General features: G+C 42.5%; 2 protein-coding genes across 5 annotated transcripts in view; one reads left to right on the forward strand and one right to left on the reverse strand.

The window, feature by feature from the left end:
• Positions 1 to 428: 428 nt before the first annotated feature.
• Positions 429 to 15,372, reverse strand: part of LOC134212025 (solute carrier organic anion transporter family member 1C1) — a 33,878-nt gene continuing 18,934 nt past the window's right edge. Inside the window, exons 5-8 of the mRNA XM_062689517.1 lie at positions 2,016 to 2,071; positions 1,463 to 1,951; positions 1,219 to 1,405; positions 429 to 1,163 (exon numbers count right to left, since the gene is read on the reverse strand). Coding sequence (XP_062545501.1) covers positions 557 to 1,163; positions 1,219 to 1,405; positions 1,463 to 1,951; positions 2,016 to 2,071 — 1,339 coding nt within the window. The 3' untranslated portion in view covers positions 429 to 556. The remainder of the gene's footprint in view (positions 1,164 to 1,218; positions 1,406 to 1,462; positions 1,952 to 2,015; positions 2,072 to 15,372) is intronic.
• The window catches only part of LOC134212026 (solute carrier organic anion transporter family member 74D), a 94,547-nt gene continuing 88,634 nt past the window's right edge, over positions 9,460 to 15,372 (forward strand). Inside the window, exon 1 of one of the 4 annotated variants that reach the window (XM_062689519.1) lies at positions 9,460 to 10,047. The gene's annotated coding sequence lies outside the window, so the exon portion shown is untranslated. The remainder of the gene's footprint in view (positions 10,048 to 15,372) is intronic. The other 3 variants (XM_062689520.1, XM_062689522.1, XM_062689521.1) reach the window with 3 other exon arrangements.

Here is a 15,372-nt window from a genome sequence, read left to right on the forward strand (position 1 = left end):
GCAGAGTTTCCCGTCCTCCTTTACTGAAATCGCGGCGTAAAAATGTGTTTGCTGAGCTCGGCTCATGCTTTTTAAAAGTTATCAAAATAAAATTATGTGTGTTATGAAGATGAACCACCGGAGAACAAAAAGATTATCTGCTTGGAGTTTGGAGTGTTACAGTTTACAGAAAATACAAATAATTATCCATTTTAAAGTTGATGTGCAATTCAGAAGATAAAACGTGCAACTACGAAGCATACCATGTGTGATCGATGCGGTTTTAGCAATTTTCTCGAATTTTCTATATGTAAGCACCAAGTAATAACTATGGTGTGTAACGCGATGTTAGTAATAAAAAGAAAGAAAAATTAATCAGCAAATAATCACTTAATAGTACAAGTTTGCAATTTTCTCATCATATCGTGCTCTATCTAAAAAACCAAGAGTTATTTTAGATGCAATGGAAATTGTAAACATTGATTTAATGGGGCACTATCAACTAAACAATAATTTATTTATCTTCTTTACTTTGTATTCATAATACTATTCTGTAATATTACGCCAACCAATGAAATCAGAAATCCGTTTCCGGACTCATGGGCCGACCGTCTCTGTTGGTGTTCGTCGTTCGCGAAGGATGTCCAATTCCACCGGGGCTGCTGGCCACGCTGGACTGCAGCGAACCTAGTTGCCGTGTTCCTCCAGCTGCTCCGAATGTTGCCGGATTCATTCCTGAGTAATCTCTGAGGTTCGCTAGGGGTCCATTCGGTTTGTGCAGCCTATTATCCTCGTAATCCGTATCGTCATCGTCGTCATCCGATCTGACCGGATTCAGACTGATGGCCGATCGGAAATCTAGCTGATCATCAATATCGCTAGACGCCTTGCGAGTTGGAAGCTGCCGAATTACTTCGGCGTAAGCGTTCGGGGAGGAGGGTCCAGCGATGGGCGAGATGGATCGATGATTCCTGGGATAATCCTCTTGACTGTCCTGGATGCTCCGGATGACGGGCGAGTCTTGCGCAGGGATAGTCGAAGCTTGCATTATACTATTGGATTGGGCAGTTTGGTCAACATCCGGTTGATTTTGGGCAACGCTGAATGGTTGTGCTTCTGGTTCGACAGGAGGAGAGTGTCGCATACTGTTTCTCGCTTGCGATATAAGTCGCATCTCGATGGGACTGCAAGTGGAGGCAGACTTGTTATGTTTGTTAATTTTAATTTTCATAGACTCACCTGTAGGCATCGTCTGGATCGTCGCCGTAAAGTGGTAAATCTCGCACAAAATAGAATACCAGAATTTCGAAAAGTACACCGATTGCAATCAATACTGCAGTGAGGATGTTTAACGTTGTGCCGAAGAATGGGTTTTCATGGATAAAACATCTTCGTTGATCGGATGACCAAAATTGACACGCGTGTACTGCAAGGCAATATATCGTTAGCATTCTAGTAGAAAATGAGAATAATTAGAGCTCACTGGCAATAGCCTGATAGGCAGCTGTTCCAGGCAGATAGGCGACCAATCCGACTAACGTCACCTCCACTGAAAGCGCCAGGGCTTTGTCCTGGGGCATCACCGTGCGGATCGAGATGATCAATTTGCCAATGAGTGCCGATGCCAGCAGCGCTGAAACAACGACGCTTAGCACCTGGAAAATGATCCAATACTTCTGGCAATCGTCCATCCCGCATGCACCGATGGTAGCGATTCCGCCATCGGCCAGCACCAACTCCGTATCTATTCCGCAGGAGCATTCCGTGAAAACAGTTACATCGTTAATTTCGGTCCGATTTTGACAACCCGCATGACACGGAGAGAAGTAGGTAAACACGCTATCCTGAGGGCAAACCGGCGAAAATGGAACATTCTCCGAACAAACGCAGTTGGATGCACAAAACGGCTTGGTTAGTCTGCCGCGGTAGGCGCCGGCGATCCGTTCATTGTCGCACGACAGGAAAATGAATGCTGTAATTGAAATGAAGGGCAGTGAGCTACAATTGCAGCACGGATTGATGATTAGAGCTCATACCGACAAACAAGCCGACAGCGATCAATCCCACGAAGATGTTCCAGCCCGCAATCTTTCTGCAAAGAAAAATCAATTAATATCAATTGGATTGCCAATGTAGGTAATAGATTACAGTGGATATACTTTAGTACTTAGTATTACGTGGTTCACAAAATCCATTTAACAAAAATTAGGGTTTTCGGTTCATCATTATGACCCCATATATTGCCGTACGAAATGAACATAAAAACATACGAAAATGTCTCGATGTCGTTTGTTAGTCAAATCATATTCGAAAAAAAAATCAATTGAAAATGCAATTTGATTGAAAAAGAAATATTTTTAATTTCTTCCAATTCAAATCCATCCCTAATGCAATTCAAATCCATTCCACATCCAATCCCACACCAAATCCAATCCAAATCCAAATCCAATTCGAATCCAAATCCAATTCAAATCCAATCCAAATCCAATCCAAATCCAATCCAAATCATATCCAAATCCAATCCAAATCCAATCCAAATCCAATCCAAATCCAATCCAAATCCAATCCAAATCCAATCCAAATTCAAACAATCAAATACAATCCAAATCAATCCAAATCAATCCAAATCAATCCAAATCCAACCCAAATCAATCCAAATCCAATCCAAATCAATCCAAATCAATCAATCCAAATCTAATCCAAATCAATCCAAATCAATCAAATCAATCCAAATCAATCCAAATCAATCCAAATCCAATCCAAATCAATCAAACCAATCCAAATCCAATCAAATCAATCCAAATCAATCCAAATCCAATCCAAATCCAATCCAAATCAATCCAAATCAATCCAAATCTAATCCAAATCAATCCAAATCAATCCAAATCCAACCCAAACCAATCCAATCAAATCAATCCAAACCAATCCAATCCAAATCTAATCCAAATCAATCCAAATCAATCCAAATCCAATCCAAATCAATCCAAATCAATCCAAATCAATCCAAATCAATCCAAATCAATCCAAATCCAATCCAAATCCAATCCAAATCCAATCCAATTCCAAATCCAAATCAAATCCAATTCAATTGAAATCGAAATTAAAAAGCAATAGAACAAATCGTATCCCACACCAAATTCTATTCTGATGCTTTCCGAAAACAATATAAGAGATAATCTGACGTTTGATCTTTTTCGTCCCTGCATTCATTTTTCCTCACTTTTTATTATCTTTTATCAATTTCTACAATTGGAGCCTTAACAGTTTTTTTTTTATCAAGGGGCTTCTCGTAACTTTGTTTCTCCAAATAGACCTTTCACTCCTTAATTGCTTAATTATTTCACGAGTTTATCTCTTACTCCAGACTTTTAATATTGGTTGAATATTGCATGCCTTATTCTGCTTTAGTATCGAATATTACAATGTGAAATGTAAATTTCATGGTGTATGGTATCACAAGGCTCAGATTATCATTGGTTCAGGCCTCATCAAAAGCAATTCATTGCAACAAGAGCTGTCCTGAATGACTAAAACAAAAACTCCTTAAAAAATGAATAATTGCCAATAACGATCAAAATGTTTCACGGAAAAAAATACATTCATTTATTTAGTTAACATCTAAACAGTTAACACTGAATCAATAATTTGGCGTGGCATTGTGGCGTATGCACGGTTCGAGGCCGCATCTCTCCATCCTCGGATACGCCCCACGCTCGCCAAGTCGTTCTGCACCTGGTCAGCTGCGCTCCACGCTGTCTCGTATCTGCCGGATAGGAAGCAAACACCATCTTTGCAGTTGCTGTCCGGCATTCTTGCAACATGTCCTGCCATCGTATCCTTCCAGGTTCTGCTTTAGATACCTTCTGGATACTGGCTTCGCCGTAGAGCTAAGCGAGCTCGTAATTCATTCTTCGCCGCCACACACTATCTTCTTGCACACTGTCAAAGATGGTCCTGAGCACCCGTCTCTCGAATACTCCGAGTGCTTGCAAGTCCTCCTCGAGCATTGTCCATGTTTCATGTCCGTAGATGACAACCGGTCGTATTAGCGTCTTGTACATGACACATTTGGTGCGCTGGCGAATCTTTTTTGACCACAGTTTCTTCTGGAGCCCGTAGTAGGCCCGATTTCCACAGATGATGCGCCTTCGTATTTCACAACTGACATTGTTATCAGCCGTTAGCAAGGATCCGAGGTAGACGAATTCCTCGACCACCTCGAAGGTATCCCCGTCTATCGTAACACTGCTTCCCAGGCGGGCCCTGTCGCGCTCGGTTCCGCCCACAAGCATGTACTTTGTCTTTGACGCATTCACCACCAGTCCAACTTTTGTTGCTTCACGTTTCAGGCGGGTGTACAGTTCTGCCACCTTTGCAAATGTTCGGCCGACAATGTCCATGTCATCCGCGAAGCAAATAAATTGACTGGATCTGTTGAAAATCGTACCCCGGCTGTTACACCCGGCTCTCCGCATGACACCTTCTAGCGCAATGTTGAACAACAGGCACGAAAGTCCATCACCTTGTCTTAGTCCGCGGCGCGATTCGAACGAACTGGAGTGTTCGCCCGCAATCTTCACACAGTTTTGCTATCCACCGTTACTTTGATCAGTCTGGTAAGCTTCCCAGGGAAGCTGTTCTCGTCCATAATTTTCCATAGCTCTACGCGGTCTATACTGTCGTATGCCGCCTTGAAATAAACGAACAGATGGTGCGTTGGGACCTGGTATTCACGGCATTTTTGAAGGATTTGCCGTACAGTAAAGATCTGGTCCGTTGTCGAGCGGCCGTCAACGAAGCCGGCTTGATAACTTCCCACAAACTCGTTCACTAATGGTGACAGACGACGGAAAATGATCTGGGATATCACTTTGTAGGCGGCATTAAGGATGGTGATAGCTCGAAAGTTCTCACACTCCAGTTTGTCGCCTTTCTTGTAGATGGGGCATATAACCCCTTCCTTCCACTCCTCCGGTAGCTGTTCGGTTTCCCAGATTCTGACTATCAGTTTGTGCAGGCAAGTGGCCAGCTTTTCCGGAGCCATCTTGATGAGTTCAGCTCCGATACCATCCTTACCAGCGGCTTTGTTGGTCTTTAGCTGTTGAATGGCATCCTTAACTTCCCTCAAGGTGGGGGCTGGTTGGCTTCCATCGTCCGCTGAACTGACGTAGTCATCTCCTCCGCTGCCTTGACTTTCACTGCCTGTACTTTCAGCGCCATTCAGATGTTCCTCGTAGTGCTGCTTCCACCTTTCGATCACCACACGTTCGTCCGTCAAGATGCTCCCATCCTTATCCCGGCACATTTCGGCTCGCGGCACGAAGCCTTTGCGGGATGCGTTGAGCTTCTGATAGAACTTGCGTGTATCTTGAGAACGGCACAGCTGTTCCATCTCCTCGCACTCCGCTTCTTCCAGGCGGCGTTTCTTCTCCTGAAAAAGGCGGGTCTGCTGTCTCCGCTTCCGTCTATAAGCTTCCACGTTCTGCCGGGTACTCTGCTGCAGCGCGACCGCCCGCGCTGCGTCTTTCTGTCTGCACTCTTCGTCGAACCAATCGTTCCGTCGACTTTCGTCCCACATACCCGACGTTGTTCTCCACTGCGTCGTTAATGGCTACTTTGACTGTATTCCAGTAGGCCCCATCGAGCTCACCCTCTTCCGGCAACGCTGCCTCGAGATGCTGCGCGTATGCAGTGGCGACATCAGGTTGCTTCAGTCGCACTAGGTCGTACCGGGGGCCCTCCTTAGCCGTGCGGTAAGACGCGTAAGACAAAGCAAGACCATGCTGAGGGTGGCTGGGTTCGATTCCCGGTGCCGGTCTAGGCAATTTTCGGATTGGAAATTGTCTCGACTTCCCTGGGCATAAAAGTATCATCGTGTTAGCCTCATGATATACGAATGCAGAAATGGTAACTTGGCTTAGAAACCTCGCAGTTAATAAATGTGGAAGTGCTTAATGAACACTAAGCTGCGAGGCGGCTCTGTCCCAGTGTGGGGATGTAATGCCAATAAGAAGAAGAAGAAGAAGAAGAAGGTCGTACCGCGGCGGTCGTCGGTACCGAACATTGTTGATGACGGATAGTTTTAGGCGCAGTTTAACCATCACCAGATAGTGGTCAGAGTCGATGTTAGCGCCACGATATGTCCTGACGTCGATAATGTCGGAGAAGTGTCGTCCATCAATCAGAACGTGGTCGATTTGTGATTCTGTCTGCAGTGGTGATCTCCAGGTATACCGATACGGGAGGCTGTGTTGGAAGTAGGTGCTGCGAATGGCCATATTCTTGGAGGCGGCGAAATCAATTAGTCGTAGGCCGTTTTCGTTCGTCAGCCGGTGAGCGCTGAACTTTCCAATAGTCGGTCTAAATTCCTTCTCTTGGCCAACCTGAGCGTTCAAATATCCTATGATGATTTTGAGATCGTGGCTTGGGCAGCTGTCGTACTCACGTTCCAGCTGCGCGTAAAATGCGTCCTTATCATCATCAGTGCTTCCGGAATGTGGGCTATGGGCGTTGATTATGCTGAAGTTGAAGAACCGGAATTTGATCCTGAACCTGCACATTCTCTCATTGATCGGCCACCACCCGATGACGCGTCTTTGCATATCGCCCATCACTATGAAAGTTGTTCCTGGCTCGTGTGTGTTGCCGCAGCTCTGGTAGATGGTATGATTGCCTCTAAATTTGCGCACCATTGATCCCTTCCAACAAAGTATGCGTGAGTATGCGTGTGCTCCCGATGAAGTTGAGAGATTTGCAGTTCAACGAACCGAGTTTCAAATCGCTAGTCCCTTTTCGTCGCAATGGTCTTCGCCGATGGTTCCGGTCCGTACTATCTTGTTGATTGTTCGTTGCTTATGATTTTTAAAGGCTGGCTTGCAGGGTCTTACACCAAACCCCCTAAATTTCCGGAGGAGCATTCCTCCTTATTTCAGGTGGACCATGGTGCACAGTTACACTTAGAGTCCCTCGCTGGTACTGGGACGATGATCAGCCGCCCCTAACATGGAGAACAGACGCTGTTGTGAGCCGATCCTGACATGGAGAACAGACGCTCAATAAGATTTGCACCTCCGGAGAGGAGCAAACCCCCTCTCCCCTGTCAGCATACGACCATAGTTCCCACCGGGGTTGGTTACCCGATCTTCCCTAAGGTTGCTCGTATCCCGGCCAGCACCGCGGGGAGGTAGGGATAGGAGTTGCTGGGTAAGAGGCTAAGGACGCGAAGTACCAATGGTACGCTTTACCCAGCATTTGCCGTGCCGGAAAAAAATTCAAAATTTACAGAAATAAATCAATATTAGCAATAAACAATTATAAAATTTTCCACAAAACTTAAAGCTTTCCACGAAAAAAACAATAAGGAGCAATAAAAAATATGCAAATTTGGGGTCGTTCAACAATGACGTCACAGGTTTTAGGTCTAATACTGATTTATTTGTTTGTTTTCGTGGAGCATTTTGATTTCTTCATCGAAAAATCTTCCTTATGACTGCAATTTTTCTAATTCTCCATGGAAATTTTATTTTGCTGCCGTCCTAAATTGTATCTCTAGCAGAAGGTGCGATCGATCTACACATGAAATTGGGGTTCAATTACGTTTCAATCAATATCAATACAATGTCAAAATTCACTCATAAAATTTACGTTCTAACGGACCAAGTTCAATCGGTTAGCATATGAAGCTTCTACTTGTATAATTAGTTAAGAATCATCCTAAAGATTGCGTTAATATAATCAATAAAATTCTAGATTTATTATGTTTTATTTAAAATCTATATAAATATCTTTCCTTAGTAGCTTTTTGAAACATTTTTCTGCCTTTTCTTGCGTTTTTTGGTAATCGGTTCTTCTCTTTTCATGTGTTCATCTGAAAATAGTACTCGGTTTCCGATTTGATTTTCTAACAGAACTGATAGATATAGTTTACAGGCGTGTTTGAAAGCGCGCCAAGCGCTATCATTGCTAGAAAAATAATGGTCTTCTGTAAATGTTCGCGAAAATTACCTAAATAAGTAAACGTTCGACTAAATGACACAATTTGTTCCGCGATTCTGTCACACAAATAAAACCCTTATGGCAAATGTGGAGCTAATTTATTCTTCTCTATCAGGACACGTGACTCTTCCAAACGGCAACGGCTACAACAAGTGATAAATTCCTTATAGAGCTATCATCCATTCCCAGTAGCTACATTATTCCACATAACAATACGAGAATTAAATAATAAAATCTGTCTACTCTCGACAGCGGCAAGCACTGTGACAAAAGTGACAAGAAAGATGTGTGGTTTTCAGTTGCATCTCTCGGTGGCGGCGTATCAGTGCGATGAATTATGCCTATTTTGCGCTCGAGATTGAGAAAATCTCGAATCTCGAGTTACCCGCACTGCTCGCAGCGGATCCCGCTAGCGGTCACATCCAAATCCAGAAAAACGGCATTTGATCATGCAAAAGTTTTACGTATGCTGAACCATGGACGTAGTCAGGATTTTGGATGCTCGACGGCAGACCGATGAAGTGTCATCCAAAAGATGTATGTAAACTTGATTTTTCGTACATTTTACCATTCCATCTAAAAAAAAATCCAGGGAGTCTAAAAAATATTGACAACATTTACATTTGAAAAAAATTGGTAATGTTCTTTTGCTAGAGAAAACCCGTCTGTGAGCTGACAATTTTTAGGAACTACGTACTACGCTTTAAGATCTCTCATTTTAGTACAGACAGTGAAAATGGAGCCGCGTGGTGCATCATAGATTACCGTTGCTTGAGCGTTGTGCCTCGCAAAATCTTTATATGTTTAAAGGCTCCCCCAGAACTAAGTGATGTTATCGCCGCTACAGCGACAACTAGTCGCCGCGATTCTATCGTTGGGTCGCTGCAGGCAATGTTCTATTTACGCTTCCATACCAACGGCGACAGATTCGCAGTCGCCAAGCGCTAGAATCGCGTCGCGACTGTCGCATCGCGTGTGTTTGAGGGAACCTTAATACAAATCAAATGTTAACAATTTTAAATGTGTGAAACTTTTCTATCTTCAATACTTTTTTTCGCCTAAGTTTTAGTTGGTTGTAGTTGTAGTTACAACCATTGGCTTTGATTTTGTTACAGTTTTATTTTGGTTTTGGGCTTCGAAAAGTATGTCGGATTTATTCTTACAATTTTGTTAGTTAATGATATATAATATATGTTAAAATTGATATTAATAAAATTTAAAGTCAGTCCATGTTTTGGTCATGCTAGAATTAAACTTCCATACGACACGAAGGCTTTCATGTTCCAAAGTGATTACACCTATGAAGCAGCATCACCCTTTGCATCCATCATACGACCTACAGCGTCTGATCGGTATATACACATGCATATATTGAGTATGCTCAGCTTTTACCCGCGACAGGTTCCACCGCCAACGAGCAACATTGACCCGCCGCCGCCAGCAAATCTACGTAGTTCAAGTGATCTGCGAGCTTAGTTAACGGCTAGCTTCGTTACGCTGCGCATCGTGCGCAATCGTGGAACGCGCTTTTGATTCGATGTAATAAAAAAAGAATATATTTTTTCCTACCAGGTTTCCCTTCGGTCATGGAGATCGTCGTGTATATTACTGTATTGCGTTTCTATTTGCTGAAAATTAGCACCTGAAAGTCATTGACGTGTAGCGTTTGCGTATTTCCCCCGCTGGACCTGTGGTGCTCGGGCATTTCAAAACTTGTAGGACAACTTTTTTTTTCGTGAACAGTGTGAGTGGATGGAGCTTATGAAATTGGGAAACTAATATTCAAGTTTTTTTGCACTATGCTTGTTCCGTTAATTCTGACCCTAGTGAATTCAACGTAAACGTGTTCTAATGATGGGATTTTACTACAGATCATGATGAGTCGACTAATACGTGCTTAAATTATGGATTATTTTTTCCTGAAATGCAAAAACAGAAAGCAGCGTTGGAATAGCCGATGACCTGATTGTCGTTTGTTTGTAAACATCTCAACCGTGACTGGCGACGATCTCTGCTGGGTTTATTAGAAATAATTGCATGCTTCCTTTCGCCTGAACCCGTGCTCGAGGTTTCGTAAGTAGATAAACACCGGTGTGATAGCGTGGAAAAATGTGGTGCTAAGTGGATTCGAAGCAATTCAATAATGCTATGTAGAGTCACTCCAGGCTTCTGTCTACTACAAATATTCGTACTAACTGTAGTAAAGAACGAGTCTACATGAGATGATTGTCTTATCGATCCATGTTCGATCTTTCAGATTATGCGATATCGGAGCTTAGTTTCAAATGTTTGGAAGTTTATTGCTTGTGCATGTTGCCGACACACAACTTTTATTGCTGAGACCCGGCAAATAGTTTGTTAACCAAAAGTTATTAATTCAAAAATATCAGTGTTATAAATTATTGAGATCGCAACTCTTTAGAGTACGTGGACCCAAAGAAAACAAAACTGGGTGTGAAGGCTTATTGGTATTGATTTTGCTCATTTAAATACTGTCGGCTGTCATCTTAGCTTTCAAAATGCACAGTCATGTCTTGAGCGAAATCATATGTGGCTCCAAACTTCAATAGGCGCAAAATTTCTCTATTTCTTACAGGAAATTCTTTCTATTTCTTTTAAGCCATGACACTGTCAGACATCGTAACTTGAAGCCTCCGGTACAGTTACGACCGAAAGAAGGTGATAGTAAACATATACCTGAAGATATGTTCGAAAATCACTCCTAACTGAGTTATTGCAAAAATCGTTTTGTATGGAACTGGCATGCTTCTTTATGCACGGATCAGAGGTAATGACAATACGACAACAATGAGAGTAATCAACACAAACAAAAAAAGTACCGTCTAATGGGTTTACTTGCGACACTTTTCAATTTCAAATGTAGCAGTCGAAGAAGATAAATGGAAGAAGAAGACATATCCTAATGTTACAATCAGGATGCATTTATTGGGGGGTGTTCTGACTTGTCAATATCCCCAACTCAGCCATCTTGGATTTTTGTATGGAACTAGTCGACCCGGCAGACGTTGTCCTGCATAGTAGGCGTAAATTCCCATGCGAAATTTCCATACGAATCTTAATTTTAGTGTTTCACGATTTACTCAACCTTATTCGTAATTTTCGCATGAGGAAATATCATATAAACCCGTCGGAAACGATAATGAACATATCTGCTGAAGATATGAAGAAAATCCTTCAAGCCGTTTTCGACTTATGCGGATACACAGAGCATTTCATTTTTATTATATAGATTTATGCTCGTTTGTTTACGTTTTGCACTCAAAATGTCGGGACCAATTTGCGATTTGGGCGTAGCTTATTTTGTAAACAAACATTGGAAGGGGAATTCCTGCTAAAACAAGCATTTTATGAGGAAACCACGGTATGGATCCGATAGATTAGGCTTTATTCTACCGGATAAGGGAATTAGTTTGAGATGAAAGTGGTTGCATTTTCCGGAATCCATGAAGCAATGTTTGTTTACAAAATAAGTTACGCCCAAATCGCAAAGCAGTCCCGATGTATGTCCCCCCCCCCCCCCCGCGCTGGTTATTCCCATCTACTGACGAAGTCAGATAACCTGTACATAAAAAAATCTTGGTTACAATTACAAGTTACCCCACACGGGTAGTTCAGAAAGTTTAACACATTTTTGAACTTTTGTTGTTTAGTTCATACTACTTTTAATGCGCAGTTTTTTCATTAATAAAAATCCTTCCGGAACCTTCGAAACCTACTTCTTTGAGTGGCTGAGTAGGGAGAAAAGCGATTTTCAGCCTGAAACTTTGAACTTTTGAGAATAAAACCTGAGAATGATATGCTATCATATGCTAATGTTTGACAGCATTGTTACCCAGATTTAAAAAAAAACAAATAGTCATTAAAAATGCAGTTAAATGGGATCAAGCCAAAGTGTTGCAAGTTACACCATTAGTCGGTACCTAATCGGCATTAATTTTGCGTTGACTGTTTTACCGCGAGTACGTGTTTATCATAACCGCGCACCACAAAATGCAATTCTTGATCAGCGAGTACGCACGTAAAAAAAGCGTTCCCGAATTCGTGAACCAGCAAAAATATACCTTGATTCAATTCATGGATTCGGGCACACCAGTCACTGTCCGGTCACGGACAGTCGAATGATGAGGCCAATCCTTCGGTTGAGGATCCCTGCTGAACGGCCAATTCCTCTTCGGAATGCCAAGGATGATCGGCCAATTCCTTCTCGGCGAAGGAATGCCTGGGGTGTCGATAGCTCAGACTGGAGGGATCAATTAACTCATAGCTCTGAAAAGAGCTGGTTGGTTTGGCTGCTTTCGGGGAATGAAAACTACTTCGCTTTTTGCTTTAACCGGTTTATTGCCGTACAATGGCTAAATACTGAATGAATGAGATACATTGTGCACATTTCTTATATAGTCTAATAGTATACAATGACAATGTAAAATGTTTCTTCTAAGTATATGGGGCGTGGCTTCGATGAGAAAATTCTCGCTGTTGATGCGGTGACTGTACACGATAGAGAGCTCTTGCTTTGCGTAACTTTTAGCAGGTAGCAGTACATGTTTTGTTGGTTGGAAGAATGAAATTTTGGGGAATGGAACAACACCACATCAAAGAAGATGATGTTAACAAAATGGAAGGAATATTTGATTTTCGTTCGCTTCATGCGCGAACAGTCACGTTTTCCAGAACGTTCCAGACTGTATTCCCGAATCCGTGACTGTTGTTCCCGAAAAATTACACCGTGAACTCTTTAGTTCACGAATTCATGAACTTTTTTTTTTGCGTGCGCCGATATGATATTTTTGCTGCGAGTTTGCTGAAAATAATGCAGCAGCTACCAGGATAAAAGACGAATTGCGTTTCCCACAACGAATGTTTACTATTGCTTCTGTATTCACGAGTATATTGAATCGGCTACTGCTTAAGGGTTTGTTTAAAACATCAACGACTACATAAGAGAGTAAAGGTAGCCTCACACCTCGGGAATTTGGACCACGGATTTTTTTTCCTCATGTATTTTTGCATATGCGATGTTTTTGGAATTTGGGCACGGAAAATAAAAATCCCGGCCCCCTTTAAAATACACGGGGACCAAATTCCGGCGAAAAATTTTCCCGAGGTGTAAAGCAGCCTTTAACACAGTAATTTTAGTTATTCACAATAGCCAAGGGCCGGGAGAGTTTTGATTACGGTTGTGGCCAGTACTGCTGCAGAAGGTCGTGATCGTCATAAGACAGAGAGCAAAGCGCCTTTTTATATCTCAGGCGACCAAATAAAAGTATCGTAATATCTCTAATCGAAAATGAGAAACTGCAGTACTGGTTGTGGGTATCCGAACAAACACTGATTTATGATTAAATTCAAAGAGCTTAGAAATTATCAATTTGCCAACTTGTTAGGGGCCGTACACATATTACGTAAGCACTAAAGGGGGGGGGGGGGGTCCGTCATTTTCTTACGCCCCATATAAATAAAAAATCATTTGTATGAAAAAAATCTTACAGGGGGGGGGGGGGGGTCAAAAAATCCAGAAAAAATGCTTACGTAATATGTGTACGTCCTTATCTTATACTGTGTATATGCTTGGTGCAATGTTTTTCTGCTTCGGAAATAGGAAATATGACTTAAACTTTAAATGACAAAAATCAAAAACATTGTGTAACCCCGCAAACACCATATTACAAGTCCAATTTAGTACATGATTTTATTTTACTGTTCTAAAAATATGTGTTGCGAACTGAGCCAGTAATATTAATATTTAGTGATCATCCTAATACAAACATCAAGGATGGCTTCTAAAGGTACATGTAGAGCAATTTAAAGTGTTATTTACGATTTTATTTGTGGCGCAATTAAGATATCAAGTATTTAAATAGGTGAACGGATTTAGATTCCATGAACCGAAATCCGTGTATTGTGGACGAATTCCGATTCAAGACGAATTCATTTTATTCGTATTTTGAAAAAGCTTCTCATAATATTTTTTTTAATTATTTATTATAGAGGTCTTCAGATAATAAATATTTGAGAATGTGAGAAAAACTGTGACCCATGTGAGGCATAACGGGAGCGGGTCATTTGGCATAAGGGCATTTGGCATAAAGTCCATTTGGTATAATTGTGAACAGCGACAAAAATGAGGGTCATTTGGCATAACGGACAAACGGCATATTTTTGGTTTGCGAGGTTTCTAAGCCAGGTTACCAGGTTGCATTCGTATATCATGAGGCTAACACGATTTTTTAAAATGATTTTTTATCAGTTTCGCCTGCCCATATCTTCTGAGTGTATAATATTATTATTATTTATTTAGACTAAGGCCGAAGTGGCCTGTGCGGTATATAAGAGTCTTCTCCATTCGGCTCGGTCCATGGCTGCACTTCGCCAACCACGCAGTCTACGAAGAGTCCGCAAGTCATCTTCCACCTGATCGATCCACCTTGCCCGCTGTGCACCTCGCCTTCTTGTGCCCGTCGGATCGTTGTCGAGGACCATTTTCACCGGGTTGCTGTCCGACATTCTGGCTACGTGCCCGGCCCACCGCAGTCGTCCGATTTTCGCGGTGTGAACGATGGATGGTTCTCCCAACAGCTGATGCAACTCGTGGTTTATTCGCCTCCTCCACGTATCGTCCACCATCTGCATCCCACCATAGATGGTACGCAGCACTTTCCTTTCGAAAACTCCAAGTGCACTCTCCACGAGTATTGTCCAGATCTCGTGTCCGTAGAGGACTACCAGTCTAATGAGTGTTTTGTAGATTGTCAATTTGGTACGGCGGCGAACTCTATTCGATCGGAGCGTCTTGCGGAGTCCAAAGTACGTACGATTTCCAGCCACTATGTTGCTCCGAATGTCTTTGCTGGTATCATTTTCGGCAGTCACCAGTAAGCCCAAGTACACAAATTCTTCTACCACCTCGATTTCGTCACCACCGATGCAAACTCGCGGTGGGTGGCTCACATTGTCTTCTCTTGAACCTCTTCCTATCATGTACTTCGTCTTCGACGTGTTGATGACTAGTCCAATCCGCTTGGCTTCCCTCTTCAGTCTAATGTAGGCTTCCTCCATCTTCTCAAAGTTGCGTGCCATAATATCTATGTCGTCGGCGAAGCCAAATAGCTGGACGGACTTATTCAAAATTGTACCACTCGTGTTAATCTCCGCTCTTCGTATTACCCCTTCCAAAGCGATGTTGAATAGCAGACACGAAAGACCATCACCTTGCCGTAACTCTCTGCGGGTTTCGAAGGGACTCGAGAATGCCCCTGAAATGCCCCTGAAAAACTACGCATATCACCCGATCCATCGTCGCTTTGATCAACCGTGTCAGTTTATCCGGAAATCCGTGTTCGTGCATAAGCTGCCATAGCTGGTCCCGATCGATTGTAT

The sequence above is a fragment of the Armigeres subalbatus genome, chromosome 2 (genome assembly GCF_024139115.2).
Source record: "Armigeres subalbatus isolate Guangzhou_Male chromosome 2, GZ_Asu_2, whole genome shotgun sequence".
Lineage (NCBI taxonomy): Eukaryota > Metazoa > Arthropoda > Insecta > Diptera > Culicidae > Armigeres > Armigeres subalbatus.